At 38.0% G+C, this 16,152-nt stretch overlaps 1 protein-coding gene across 1 annotated transcript in view; it reads left to right on the top strand.

Moving 5' to 3' along the window:
* The first annotated feature begins 10,806 nt into the window (after positions 1–10,806).
* Positions 10,807–16,152, top strand: part of LOC121395633 (interleukin-7 receptor subunit alpha-like) — a 29,289-nt gene continuing 23,943 nt past the window's right edge. Inside the window, exon 1 of the mRNA XM_041569633.1 lies at positions 10,807–10,914. Coding sequence (XP_041425567.1) covers positions 10,836–10,914 — 79 coding nt within the window. The 5' untranslated portion in view covers positions 10,807–10,835. The remainder of the gene's footprint in view (positions 10,915–16,152) is intronic.

Raw genomic sequence — 16,152 nt, 5'->3', positions numbered from 1 at the left:
CGCGTTCTATTTTGCTAGCGAATTGTCCTCTAAGCCTCTTAGTAAATTGCCGATCTGCCTGCGGATGGGATTACTGGCAAATTTCCGCTAGCGACGACCACTTTGCCCTTTAGTGAATCTGCCGCCATGTCTTGTGCGTCTAAATATTAGTCATACAGCACTCAGGGCATATTCTCTGCCATCATTTAGGCCCTAAAGGGCAGTGGTAGAGTCCAAGCGATTGCGTGCAAAGCTCTTACATGTTATGTCAATGAGTATCACCATTTCTAAGAATGTGCAAAGTAATGGAGATGCTGAGCTCAGGGTACTCAGAAAAGAGAATATGCAGGAAATATGTCGATTGAAAGATACAACCGACTCTCAGCAATTCTATTTCACTTTCTACACAGGGGGGTCTGATATTATGATTTCTCTTTCTTCCAGTCTCTATAATGGGACTCTTCTTGTTGCCCCTAAGGCTCCAGCAGGAGAAAGTTCCCTCTGCCGCCCAGCAGTGAGATAAAGTCAATACAGAGGTCGGCAAACGCAGACCCCCGAATAGGGAGAGACCGTCGATCCAAAGATGTGTTCTTTCCCCCAATTCTGGATGTCTGGGCCCAAAACGATGCCATGCAACGCTCCCTCCTACTGAGAAGATAATGCGGCACACGTTCAAAGGAGACACAAACACTGTAGGATGGAACGTGGCGTTTGATTGGCTGATGTATTGATACCAGGAGAACTGAAAGCAATGATCTGATTGGTTGCTATGGGTAATGACACAGATGTAATATGTATTGAATGTTAAAGGGATGAGCTTGCAATCATCATCACTGTGCTTTATAGGCCACATCCGACCTTCTGTTTTGGCAGGAATTTTTAATTAAGAAAGGGTCCTGGGTTTGATTCCACCCTGGGCCTTATCTGTAAGAAGTTTATTCTCTCCGTCCAAAAATATTCAGGCCTTCAGGGCAAGGAAACCCTTAATCACAAAATGTTAGACACCCCTTCCCCCATTGAATTTTCCCCAGTTCAGTGCTCTATACCAGAAAAAATTGGGATGTTTAGGGAAATTTCTACAGCTGCGTAACTTGCATTTCCCGGGTGCCTCTCAGATTTAGATTTGTGTATCTGTGGGGATTAGAGTAAACTTCGTATTTTCATCCAAACTACAAGCATGTATTTAAAGGGATACTGTCATGGGAAAACATGTTTTTTCCAAAACACATCAGTTAATAGTGCTGCTCCAGCAGAATTCTGCACTGAAATCCATTTCTCATTAGAGCAAACAGATTTTTTTTATATTCAATTTTGAAATTTGACATGGGGCTAGACATATTGTCAGTTTACCAGCTGCCCCTGTCATGTGACTTGTACCTGCACTTTGGGATGTACTACTTTCTGGCAGGCTATTTCTCCTACTCAATGTAACTGAATGTGTCTCAGTGGGACTTGGCTTTTACTATTGAGTACTTTTCTTAGATCTACCAGGCAACTGTTATCTTGTGTTAGGGAGCTGCTATCTGGTTACCTTCCCATTGTTCTTTTGTTTGGCTGCTGGGGGGGAAGGGGGGAAGGGGGGGGGTGATATCACTCTAACTTGCAGTACAGCAGTAAAGAGTGACTGAAGTTTATCAGAGCACAAGTCACATGACTGGGGGCAGCTGGGAAATATGTCAAGCCCCATGTCAGATTTCAAAATTGAATATAACAAAATCTGTTTGGTCTTTTGAAAAATGGATTTCAGTGTCTTTGCAAAGGACACCTGGGAAATGAAACATGGTGATATGGAGCTGCTGTCGAGGGTCCTAATATTTTGACATATGGGTTTCCTTTTCAATTGGTCTTCATTATATTTTTTTTTATATATAATTTTTTAAATTATTTGCCTTGTTGTTATCGCTGATTTTTATTACTCAAATTTCTATTCAGGCCTCTCCTATTCATAGTCGAGTCTTTTATTCTAGTCAGTGCATGGTTGCTAGGATTATTTGGATCCTATATTCTCAATCTGTCCGTTTCTGCATTGATTTTAATGGCATGTCTGGGTGTCATGGAGTTATTATTGGCCATTTTCTATTGTGATTTTACTGTATTGTCTGTGCTTAACATACTAATTATCCATTTTCTGCAGTAATTATACTGGCGTGTCTGGGGTTAATATGCTCACAGCGGAGATCAAGTTTTGATAAAATGGTATTTAGAGGAATAACCACAAAATGGACATAGTCAAATATTTTGTTGCATTATAGACAGCAGATCTTTTTGTCTCTCTCTTTCTATTTTTCAAATATTAGTAGGTATGTTACTCTTCTGCCTTTTTCCAGTTTTCAAATGTGGGTCACTGACCCTGTCAACCTGAAAAACTATTGCTCTGTGAACTTACGGTGTAATTGATACTTTTTATGCAAAGACTGTTTGACCTGGTTATGAAGACCAAATATTAAGTATGTCTTAAAGATGTTCTCCAACTTTTAGAATGATGTAGAGAGTGATATTCTGAGACAATTTGCAATTGGTTTTCTTTTTTTATTATCTCTGGTTTTTTAGTTATTTCACTTTTACATTTTTAGTCAGAAGCTTCCAGTTTGTAATTTCAGCAGTCTGGTTGCAAATTCCCCTAGCAACCATGCATTGATTTGAATCAGAGACTGGAATATGAATAGGAGAGGCCTGAATAGAAAGAGGAGAAATAAAAAAACCAACACATTTGTGGCCTTACAGAGCATTTGTTTTTAGATGGGGTCAGTGACCCCCATTTGAAAGCTGGAAAGAGTCAGAAGAAGAAGGCAAATAATTCAAAAACTATAAACAATAAATAATGAAGACCAATTGAAAAATTGCTAAACATTTACCATTTTAAAACATACTAAAAGGTAACTTAAAGGGCATGTAAATGCAAAAAAATAAAATCCCATTCCAATATACTTTCATTAAAAAATATGTACCGTTTTTAAAAGAAACCTGAAAGTGAAATTCATTTACTTGCTCTGACTTCTGTGGATAGGAAACTTCAGACGGTCCCTAACTGCTCTGCAGGGAAACAATCATACTTATGAACAGGGGGAGCCCCGCCTTACTTCCCAGCTATGCAGAACTCAAGCAGCTTTGTTTATTTCCTTGTAGAGCAGTCGGTGACGTTGTAGAGATTTGTATTGGATTTTATTTTTGCCTTTACATCCCCTTTACTGTTTCCAGCTGCAGCTGCAGGGACAAAGATCATGGAGCCAGATTTAAACAGATAAACTGGGATTCTATTTGGAGGATTATTTTGCTGCAGCCACTGGTTCTGCAGAGTTGGAGAAAGTTTGTATTAAACAATACAAAAACTATAAAATCCACATTAGATTACATGACAACACAGGACCCAGTGCAGTCTGTATATTCTGATTATTAATCAGTCTTACTGTATCGGCTTCTGGCAGATATTATTTGACTTGTGCTGTTTTGATCATTTATGACGATCACTAAGCAGCCCAGACCACACTGAGCATGTGCACAGTCTTAGTCTTGCAAAGATGTTTAACAAAGTTACAAGATGGTGACCCCCTGTGGCCAACTTTGAAAGCATAAATTATTTGTTTGATTAGGCTTGTGGTGCAGTAAGTTCATGTTTATGTTTAGTATACAAAATACAGCATTTCTAGCCTTATGCTATTTTAAACTTTACTTCCCCTTTAACGGTGACGCACCCTTTGATAAAACAAATCTGTGTAATTTACTACTCAATCCCGGGGTGTGCATGTGCTCCCCATGAGTAGCCCATAGCAACCAATAAGCAGGTTTGTGTATTGATTGAAAGTGACGCATTGACCACCGGTGTAACAGGAACAAAACCTTCGCTCACACGGGCAACCACCCTGTCACAAATACACCGTGATAAAAAGCCGTGTCCCTTACACATTTCCTGCCGACACTTCAGGCTCAGAAACCACAGGATTTCCACTCAGCAGCACTTAAACTAGGCCATAAAGCTAAGCCCTCATTGGTTTTTAACAAGTCTATTGAAAATTCTAGAACATTTTAGTACAACTTGGGGGGGGGGGGGTTGGGGGGAATTGAACCTCAGAGTTCCATGACCTGTATAAAAACACTCGGCCTTCGGCTTCATGCTTTTATATGGTCATGGAACTCCTCGGTGACTTATAATATCCTTATATTTTACAATAGGGGCTACTTTATTCACTATATAAGTACACAGACCATGAAGCCTTATCTTGTGGGGTGAAAAAAATGCCCATGGGTCCCAATAACTACATTGGTCACGTGTTTGCCCCACCATCTCCTCTCCCCCACCCTTGCAGAAGACCCATATATTTGTGGTTTCTATGTATCATTTTTATGAAATGTAACTCCATTAGTCATCTGTTTCTATATTAAGCTGTATTCTGCTCTAATACTGGGGACTTTCTGGCTTCCTACAATGGATAGTCTAGACACCAATACAATGTGCTGATTACGACCAAAGTGGGGAATTGTTGTGGCTGAAACCAGCAGAGAAAAGCCGCCATTGATATTGAGAAAGTTGCTCTGGTGGGAGACTATATCTGTCATCTCTATTTGCCAAATACAGTGTCTCAAAGTTAAGAGTAAACCTTAAAAATAATTGAATATAAAAATTGATAAAAGTGCTATTCTAAGCACTTTTGCAATGTACATTCATTATTTATTTTGTTTTTATTCCAAGATATTAAAGGCTACATGTACTGTTAATATGAATGAATTTTGTTACAACAGCGCCACCTGCTGGTCATTTTCCCACCAGTCTGACCACCAAGTAGTCAAGGAAGTTGTCAGGAGAAAGAAAGAGGCTGCTCTGATGTTCTTCTGTTTAGGAAAGATTTGAGAAAGGTTTATAATTTACTGTCATGGCTGGCATGCTGTCTTATCCAATTGGGTTACTTGTCTGATACAATATCTAGATTGTAACTGGTAGCAACTATGTTCCGAGTAGCAAAACAAATCAAGTCAAGTGGATTTTATTGTCATTTCAGCCATATACAGTAAATACAGTACATAGTAGAAACAAAATGACGTTCCTCCAGAACCCCCCGGTGCTATACAACAACTCTAGTACACGGTCATGCTGGGCAAAGTGGACATTTCAGTTCCTTATGAATATATTCCGTTCAGTCCTTGGGAGTTGAGATACCTGATGGCTTGTGGAAATCGACTGTTTCGCATTCTGGAAGTCAGCGCTCGAATACTGCGGTATCTTTTACAGGATGGCAAGAGGGTAAAGAGATCATGTGCAGGGTGGGTGCTATCCCTGACAATGCTGGTAGCCTTCTGGAGACAGCGGGTGTGGTAAATATCCATAATGGCAGGAAGCGAGACCCCACTGATCTTTTCCACTGTCGTCACCACCCGCTGCAGGATCTTGCGATCTGAAATGGCATTCTTGCTGGTGCCCTTTATACAAACTTGGGTCTAAACCATAAATTCCAAATCTCAGTACAAAGAACTCCCCACCAGTGTTGGACTGGCCCACAGGGATACCAGGAAAACTCCCGGTGGGCTCAGGTGTCAGTGGCCCCTCATGCTGCTAAACTTTAGGCCTATTTCATGGCCATTCCCTATTTCTATTAGAACAAAGAAGCTAAATAGATGGAATAATAGATTATAGTATGTAAAGAAAACCCACTAGGAGAATAGAGGTTGATTAAGGAGATGAAGAATAATAGTACTGAGAGTGGCCCCTGGTCTAGGGCTTTATGGTGGGCCCCTAGTCTAAGGTTTTAGGGTGGGCCCCTGGTGCCCCAGTCTGACACTGCTCCCCACCACTGCAATAATAAGTCATCTCTTATCAGTCTCTTCATCAAATAATACAAAGTTCATTATGATATTGTCTACACATGAGAACTTAGAAATAACGCATATAAAAGCCCATTTTCTTTTGCAGGATATTATGTGATCGTATTCCCTTCTTGTTTCCTTTCCTTTATTATATTATTCCCCTTCTCCTTCCCACCCCATTTCCTGTCCGTACCCCTCATTATCTTCCTCCCCTACTTGCTTGGTTGACTCGGATGCATAACAACAACAATGTCCATCACGCAGAGGGAACTATATTTAGAACTGTCTAATTTGTAAAGTGTATCCCCCAATGACCTTGTCATTTTATTGTTTATCTGCAAAAACAGCCCCCCCCCAAAGGAGGTTGCTTTTTGTTTCAAAGGAAGTGAGAAGACATTCCAGATATCTGCAGATCACCTTGATGTGTTTTAATCTGTGATACTAAACCCTCGGCTGCTGCTGCTGCTGCACACCCACAACCCAACCAAATACACACGCATGGCTTCCTGGGACGTATTCCAGAGCTGCCTTCTTTCATGTTTATATGTGGTTTCCTTTGGTATGAAGAGGGGTTTTTTTTCATATTTGTTTGCAGACTTTGGTTATTGCATGCAAAATTATCTTGCATTGAGCGGCGGCGAGATATGCCACCGGGCTGCTTCATGGCTTCAGACTGGGCTCAGATGGCAGAGCCATAGTGTCATAATAGTTACACTTTCCAAAGTGACATGGAACTGCTAAGTCCAAAAAAATAAATGAAGATCTATGGCCTTCTGAAGCAAGGCAATGTCCTCAACAAGTCAGTGGCTGCCTTAAAGGAGAACTAAACCCTAAAAACGAATGTGACTAAATATGCCATATTTTATATAATGAACTTATTGCACGAGGCTAAAGTCTCAGCTTGTCAATAGCAGCAATGATCCAGGACTTCAAACTTGTCACAGGGGGTCACCATCTTGGAAAGTGTCTGTGACACTCACATGCTCAGTGGGCTCTGATTGGCTGTTGAGAAGCTAAGCTTAGCAAGAGGTAGAGTGGGCCAAGGAGCATGGTAGAATTATACTGCAAGGGCCAGTAAGTTAGGGCATGTAAAGTCTAAATTAGAATAAGGCTAGAAATGCTGTATTTTGTATACTAAATATAAACATGAACTTACTGCACCACAAGTCTAATCAAACAAATAATTTATGCTTTCAAAGTTGGCTACAGGGGGTCACCATCTTGTAACTTTGTTAAACATCTTTGCAAGACTAAGACTGTGCACATGCTCAGTGTGGTCTGGGCTGCTTAGGGATCGTCATAAACAAAGCAGCTTGAGTTCTGCATGGCTGGGAAGTAAGGCGGGGGCTCCCCCTGCTGTTCATAAGTATGATTGTTTCCCTACTCAGCAGTTAGGGACCGTCTGACAATTCCTATCCACAGCAGTAAATGAAGGGAGAATTTCACTGCATACAGTCAGGTTTCTTATAAAAACGGTACACATTTTTTAATTAAAGTATATTGGAGATAGGGTTCTTTTTCATTAAAGAAAGTAAAAATGGGATTTTATTTTTTTACATGCCCTTTAATGCTTTCAATCTATTGGCATGTCTGTAATTAGTTTGTTGTCTATTTTCTGCAGTGATCTTACTGGCATGTCTGGGCTTAATGCAGAGGTTTTGTTTTTTTTTGCAATGATCTTATTGGCATGCCTGATGTTAATGTGGAATAAGCACGCACACCTTTGACACAGGTTGGATAAAATGTGCATGCTCATTCCACAATTTTCCTGCATTTCACCCCAGGCTATGGGTTCGGAGTGCTGCACCCGGGCTACAATCTTCATCGGTGAGTGCCAATAATGCTTACACTGTTTGACTCATTTTGCCGACAATGCTGAGCCCGTAAATGACAGACCTGGGTCCACGTACCAGTTCAGGTCATATATCAGGTGAGCTTTGGTTTTTTTAATAGCAATTTTGAGTTTTAGTGTCCGATTTGAGCCTTTGTGAAGTTAATGTGCTCATGATCCATTTTTCAGTGATCTCACAGACATGTCTGGGGTTAATGTGATCATAATAAATTTCTGCTGTGATATTAATGTTTTTGCTGGAGTTAATATGCTTATTACTTATATGTCTGAGACTATTATTCTTATTATCCATTTTTGCATGGATGAGTAATTATGGCTGGAGAGTGTGGCAAAAAGCCTTAAAATGTTGGCGCAGTGCTAAGCATGTACATGGGGGAGGGGCTATAAAGGATAATAGGGTGGTGCTCACATCGATGGGTGCGCTTATGTGTTTGGTGGACCCCTGGGATAAGATTCTCTGGTGGGTCCCAGTTATCCCAGTCTGACACTGTATACAGTATCTATTTCTGATAAGAGTCTATAGTAGAGTTATCTTGAAAATGTTTCACCCCTGTGAGTGGCAGGGAGTTCCCTGGCAGGTTAAAAACTTATAGGTAAGACAGTCACCCACCAATCAGAAAAAGCAACATATATATTTATATTTTATGGTGATTGGGGTTTAACGTTTAAAAAAAAAAAAAAAACCCTTTATTTTGTTTTGAGCTGGTGTCCCATTAAGGCAGAGAGATGTACCAGGCAGCTGATATTATCTGACAGTTTTGTGGTCTCACTAATAGAGATGAGCTCCGGCGCATTTAAAGTGACAGGATGTCAAGTCAGAACTAAACACAGGACAGATAGATCTCTGACACTGACACTGACTCATAGCTGAAGGCTCAGGGGGAATTTCAACACAGTAAAAAAACAATGACCTTTCACAGATGGCAAATTGGCAGTTAAATGAGTGGCCAGGCGTGCCCCTTGCTAGTCACTCCGAGTCCGAGAAGTGAATGCAAAGCAGCTCTGTCTGCTGAATTTCCATCTTCATTTAACAGCAAAAGACGGTTTAAAGGGGATGTCCCCCGAATAAAATGCAATTCTAAGTAACTATAATTCTCTCATTTCAGTGGTTTTCATATGCTCTGTAAATGGCATTGCTATTGTCATGTACAGTGCTGCATACACAAGCAGCGCCATATACTGTGCGTGTATATATATATATAGACACACAGGTATAGGATCCATTATCTGGAAACCTGTTATCCAGAAAGCTCTGAATTATGGAAAGGTCATCTCCTATAGACTCCATTTTATCCATACAATCTAATTTTTTTAGAAATAATTCAATTTTTTTCCTGTAATAATAAAACAGTAACTTGTACTTGATCCCAACTAAGATATAATTAATCCTTATTGGAAGCAAAACCAGCCTATTGGGTTTATTTGATGTTTACATGATTTTCTAGTAGACTTAAGGCATGAAGATGTATGTAAGTATAACTTTATTTGTAAATCGCTATTAAGGAGCCGCAGCGCTGTACTGTGCATAAAAGTACAATATATATATATATATATATATAACAAACAAGGGAAAGTTGTGCTCACCACTATTTTTTAAAACCATTAGGTTGGGGGTGCAATGAGGCTGTGACCACAAAATACATATAGACAAATACAAGAGTCCTCTGCACTCAACCCATTATCAATATATTTAAGACAGAGACATTTTGTGCATACTGCTACTGAAAAATGCCTTACCCTTTAAACAACACAGGGATTGTTTGTCCATATATTGCAATATATTTAAGCTGGCCAACTACGTCAAAGTCATCCCATATCTGGCCAGTCCTATGCTCAATTTTCCTCTGATTCATTAAGAATTCTATTGCTTCATTATACATTTTACAAAGGGACTAGGTTTTACCTGCAACTTACTTGCTGCTTTCAAAGTAAAACTCCCAAACTTGGCTGCCCTTTTATTAGACACCCAGTGGGATAGCTGGGAAGGGTGGTACAACATTATATATATATATATAAATAGTATACACAGGGAAGACAAATCACTCAATAAATATATACAGAATCATATCAGGACAAAGAGCTTAAGTGCTATGTGGTAAGAGACATAGTGGGAAGGAGGTCCCTGCCCCGTATAGCTCTAAGTCTGAGTATTCTGGATAACAGGTCCCATACCTGTATGTATATATATATATATAATGTTGTAGCTCCCACCCTCTCCAGCTATAGTCAGGTGATCCCACTGGTGTCTAATAAAAGGGCCACCTGGTTTATGTAGAAGAAAGTCTGATGAAATTCTTTTTATCAACTTCTGACATTTTTTTTTTACTCTGTGGAAAATACACAGCACCGCGATTTAAAAGATAATTAGAAAGAAAATTCACTTGTAATGTCAATTTAGTTTCCATTATGATATTGGCAGTTATTCTCTTTGCCGTGAAAGCAATTCTGATGGACTAAGCTATTAATAAAGAAGGTCTCCGCTTGGGACCAAAGATCGATGCTTTCAGATTTACCAACAGATCTGCTCCGTGCCGGAAAACACTTCAGTGAAGAGAAGAAATGGGGCCATGTATAATCGATAGGGATGCACCGAATCCGGGATTCGGTTCGGCCAAGATTCTGCCTTTTTCAGCAGGATTCAGATTTGACCGAATCCAAAATAGTGGATTCGGTGCAACCCTAATAATCGACAAAGTACAAAATACAGGCACAAGCTGTCATAATATAGAAATGACTAAAAAAAAAGGCAGTCTCCGAACACTATTGGAGTTGGCACGCAAGGGGAGGTTGGACACAAGAGCTTACAATCTAGTACATGAGTGGCTAACAGCACCAGGGTGCTAGATTGTAAGCTCAGGTCCAACCCCCTCCCACCATGTGCTACAGCTCCACTTAAATCATTTTAATTGTCATGCAAAGCTGCACAGAGGTTTTGTTTGTATATTTTCAGTGCAGCCCAATATAAGTGATCTTTACAAAGAAGGAAATGTAGCAGAGGTTGGGAGGTGTAGTTGTGAGTGCACCTGAGATACGCCTTTAGTCTCTAGTAGGATTCTGCTGCACTTTGGTTTCTTTTCAATCGCTGCTTTGCCCCTATTGGTTTGTTTACACTTCCCCCTGGTTGTGGTTGCTTCAAAAAGTCTTTGTTGCCTCAGTCGTAGCAGCACAGAGAAGTCACACACATCTCACACACATCCCTACACACATCATGCAACACTCTGCTATTGGGATCCTGCTCCTCCTCCTCGCTGGTCACACGCTGCAACAGAGCGGAGATTCGCCCTACGGTGAGTCGTTAAAACTCCACTATATGTTTATATCATTAACAATGGGTTTATGGGTATTAGACTGTAAGCTCTGCAGGGCAGGGACCTCCTTCCTACTGTGTCTCTTACCAGCATAGCACTCCTTATATAATCTCTGTGTACTGTCTATATTTATTGTATTTATTCTCCAACTTGTCCTCCCTGTGTGTACTTTAATATATATATTGTACAGTATGGGGCCTGATATCTAAAATGTCCGGGACCCGGGTTTTCCAGAATATGAATTTTTCTGTTCTTTGGGTCTTCATGCCTTAAGTCTACTAGAAAATCATGTAAACATTAAATAAACCCAATAGGCTGGTTTTGCCTCCAATAAGGATTAATTATATCTTAGTTGGGATCAAGTACAAGCGACTGTTTTATAATTACAGAGACAAAGGAAATAATTTTTTTTGAAATTTGGATTAATTGGATAAAATGGAGTTTACGGGAGAATGCCTTTCCGTAATTCAGAGCTTTCTGGATAACAGGTTTCCAGATAACAGATCCCATACCTGTACTTTTATTTATATTGTACTTTTATGCACTGTACAGTACTGTGGCTTCTTACCAGCGCTTTATAAATAAAGTAATACATACAAGTCATTCTGATATTATTCCTTTTTGTCCTGACATCAGTGTAAATTCTGTACTACAGTGTTACACTGAGCTACACAGGTGAGGTCTCTATTGGACTATGTTATTCTTGAATGTCAGAGCTTTCTGGATAATAGATCCCATACCTGTATGACTTATATATATATGTCTATCAATACAAACACACATATCAATCTAATGTGAGAATTGAAATATTTAATGCGCAATTTCCATTCGTGAAATTCATTTAATCAAACCATTGGTTTAAATTAACTTTACTGCTATTGGGTGCAGGCTTTGTATTTCTTAAAGGGTTTGTTCCCCTTTAAACAAACTGTTAGAATGATGTAGAGAGGGATATTCTGAGACAATTTGCAATTGGTTTTCATTTTTTATTATTTATGGTTTTTGAGTTATTTATCTTTTTATTCAGCCGCTCTCCAGTTTGTAATGTCAGTAATCTGGTTGCTAGGGTTCAGATTATCCGAGCAACCATTCATTTATTTGAATAAGAGACAGGAATATGAATAGGAGAGACCTGAATGGAAAGAGAAGTAATAAAAAGCAGCCATAACAATACATTTGTAGCTTTACAGAGAATCTGTTTTTAGATGGGGTCAGTGAAAATAAAAAAAATGAAGGCCAATTGAAAAGTTGCTTAGAATAACTCATTTTATAATGTACTAAAAGTTAGCTTAAAGGTGAACCACTCGTTTAAGGTGACTTGATATTATTGGTTCTTAATATGATTAATTAAAAAAAAAAAGAGTATTATTTATAGGTTTGAGCGTAAAAGAAACAACGGGTACAGACTTAGATTTAAGGCGTTATTAGTTGGCGTCTGCGTGAGGTTTCCTGTTGTGTTGCTAACTGGGGAGTCTTTATACCTGTCCCTTTTATGTCTTACCCTCGTTACTGCCAGACACAATGTATAAACACGTCTATATGAAATTATATCAGTTCTGCTATTTGCTCTCTTCAATCCCAGAGGAGGCGCTGTTCCATGCAGCCGATATAAAGTATTGATAGAATTACCCTGCATTTTAAACATTCTATCCATTTAAACTGACAGATACTGTATGTTGTTAATATGAGTTATATTATAATATTTATTATATCCCAGATTAATGTTATTTTAGGTTTGCTATAATGGTATTTTTAAGCATCAGCATATTCTAAGGGGCAGATTTATCAAGGGTCAAAGTGAAAATTTCAATTTTTAAATTCTAGGGAATAGTCCAAATTCGAATCGAATTCAAAAAGAATTCAAAAAATCAAATATAGAAATTTATCATGTACTGTCTCTTTAAAAATTAGACAGACTATTCGCCATCTAAAACCTGCCGAATTGCTGTTTTAGCCTATGGGGGGACCTCCTAGAACCTATTTGGAGTCATTTGGTGGACTTTGAAAAATCAAAGTTTTTTTTTTTTTGAAAAATACTTTGTTTCGAATTTGATCAAATACAGCCTATTAAAAAAAAAACTCCCATCACCTTGAAATTCGATCCTTGATAAATCTGCCCCCTAAATGTCCTAGATTCAATATTGTGATTATAAGCACAGGGGGTGGGCAAACTGCTCTACTAAAATAATAACTGAAAGAAATAAATCAACTTTGTCAAAAGAGATTACTAAGGGACAAGCAGGTAAAATCGGAACATTTTATTATTCTTTTCCGCTTGAGTGAGGGGGAAATGATATGAATAACAAAATAACTGAAAAAAAATTGCCTCCTTTCCTTTCCACTCTTCATAACTATGAAATGTTTTGTTCCCCTTTACTAAGCAGAATTTTGTTAAAGGGGTGATTCAGCTTTAGGTTTAGTATGTTATAGAACGGCCAGTTCTAAGCAACTTTTCAATTGGCCTTCATTAATTATTGTTTTTGAATTATTTGCTTTCTTCTTCTGATTCTTTTCAGCTTTCAAATGGGGGTCACTGACCCCATCTAAAAAAACAAATGCTCTTTAAGGCTACAAATGTATTTTTATTGCTACTTTTTATTACTCATTTTTCTATTCAGGCCTCTCCTATTCATATTCCAGTCTCTTATTCAAATCAATGCAGTTTGTAATTTCGGTAATCTGCTAGGGTCCAAATGAGTGGAATATAAATAGGAGAGGCCTGAATAGAAAGATGAGTAATAAAAAGTAGCAATAACAATAAATTTGTAGCCTTACAGAGCATTTGTTTTTTTAGATGGGGTCAGTGACCCCCATTTGAAAGCTGGAAAGAGTCAGAAGAAGAAGGCAAATAATTCAAAAACAATAATTAATGAAGGCAAATAATTCAAAAACATAAAAAAGAAAAAAGTGAAGGCCAATTGAAAAGTTGCTTGGAATTGTCCATTCTATGACATACTACATGTTAACTTAAAGGTGAACCACGCCTTTAACTCTGAAGGCCAAAAAATGCATTCAATGTTTAAAACAGATTTCTCCGCTGGCGTAGTTTTGTTACAACAGCACCACCTGCTGGTCATTTTCCCACCAGTCTGACCACCAAGTAGTCAAGGAAGTTGTCAGGAGAAAGAAAGAGGCTGCTCTGATGTTTTTCTGCTTAGGAATAACAATTAGAAACCTTTCTCAAATCTTTCCTAAGCAGAAGAGCAGCCTCTGTCTTTCTCCTGACAACTTCCTTGACTACTTGGTGGTCAGACTGGTGGGAAAATGACCAGCAGGTGGCGCTGTTGTAACAAAATTCATTCATGTTAACAGTACATGTATCCTTTAATATCTTGGAATTAAAACAATAAATAATGAATGTTCATTGCAAAAGTGCTTAGAATAGCACCCTCATTAATTTTACATTTATTATCCTATAAATGAGCTTTTTCATCATCATCATTAGCAGTCAAGGGGATGTAGATGGCAACTGTCAATCACAGCAGCCAGTCGTATCTTTCATCAGTTCAGCAATCTGCCAACTTTCTGTCTCATCAAACCACAGAACTGTTTGTGTCTACAAAAACAGATCTTTTTATTCAGTGGCTGTTTATTTTGATTTACAATATATATATATATATATATATATATATATATATATATATATATATATATATATATATATATATATTTATTTATTTTAAAACAAAATAAACAGCCACTGAATAAAAAGATATTTATATATATATATATATATATATATATATATATATATATATATATATATATATATATATATATATATATATATATATATATAGCTTCTTATCACTTGGTGAACTGTATATTTCTTAACTGCGCCCCCTTTATGCAACCTGATACCGTAAAGGGGTGGTTCACCTTTAAGTTAACTTTTAGTATGTTATAAAATGGTCAGTTCTAAGCAACTTTTCAATTGGTCTTCATTATTTGTTTTTAATAATTTTTTAATTATTTGTCTTTTTCTTCTGACTCTTTCCAGCTTTCAAATGGGGGTCACTGACCCCATCTTAAAAAAAAAAAACACATGCTCTGTAAAACTACACATTTATGGCTGTTGCTGCTCGTGATTACTCATCTTTCTATTTAGGTCCTCTTCTATTCATATTCCAGTCTCTTATCAAATCAATTCATTGTTGCTAGGGTAATTTGGACCCAAGCAATGATTGCTGAAATTGCAAACTGGAGAGCTGCTGAATAAAAAGCTAAATAACTCAAAAACCACAAATAATAAAAAATGAAAACCAATTGCAAATTGTCTCAGAATATCACTCTCTACATCATACTAACAGTTAATAATTCACAAACTATGAAAAAAGAAAAATGAAGACCAGTTGAAAATTTGCTTAGAATTTGCCATTCTATAACATGCTAAAAGTTAACTTAAAGGTGAACCATCCCTTTAATAATCATAAACACCTCGAAACTCTTGCACGGGATAAAGCAATGCTTCTCCTCTGTACCCCAGAAAATAACAGACAGGGTTTTTTTTCTAGAACCCAGAAAATAAGTGAAGCAATAGCTTTATCTTATATAATGTAAAGAGAGCCCCAATGCCTGAGTGTTACAAGGACAAGGCAAATTCCTCATTTTAGAATTAAGACTTTTTTCATTTTAAGTTTCCCCAATAATTGCCAATGCGAATTACAACCGCAATACCTGAATTATAGTGAAATACAGCAAAATTAATGAATACAAATTTTTGAATGAGAGATGCTTTAAAACATGGAAGGTCTGAGTTAAACTGAACAAAAATAAGTGTTGGAAATTCTGTTCTAGTATCTCATGTACAATCTGCAGATGGGAGATACGAGAGACGCTTGATACATAGACTCGGGGGACGGGAAAGTGAATAAGGTGACAGGGGGCAGCCCAGATACAGCTGCACAACTCCCAATCCCCTGTGTCAGCTCTTGTGGTTTGATAAATGTGTCACAGCACTGGGCAAGGACATTTCACAAGAAGGAGGAGATAACACGGGCTACAGAGATAATGAACAGAAACAGAGACAGAAATATCCAGGAAATTAGTATTTACCATGACACAAACATGGGCTAAAAGAGATAAAGGGCTTATGCCACATTTTAGCTGATTAATATAGGGGTTTTATGTTTCTTTTAAAAAAAAAAAAAAAAAACTTTACAAGAGAATACAGATATGGGACCTGTTATCCAGAATGCTTGGGACCTGGGGTTTTAC

Source organism: Xenopus laevis, chromosome 1L, assembly GCF_017654675.1.
Source record: "Xenopus laevis strain J_2021 chromosome 1L, Xenopus_laevis_v10.1, whole genome shotgun sequence".
Lineage (NCBI taxonomy): Eukaryota > Metazoa > Chordata > Amphibia > Anura > Pipidae > Xenopus > Xenopus laevis.
This window is presented reverse-complemented; position numbering and strand designations above follow the sequence as displayed.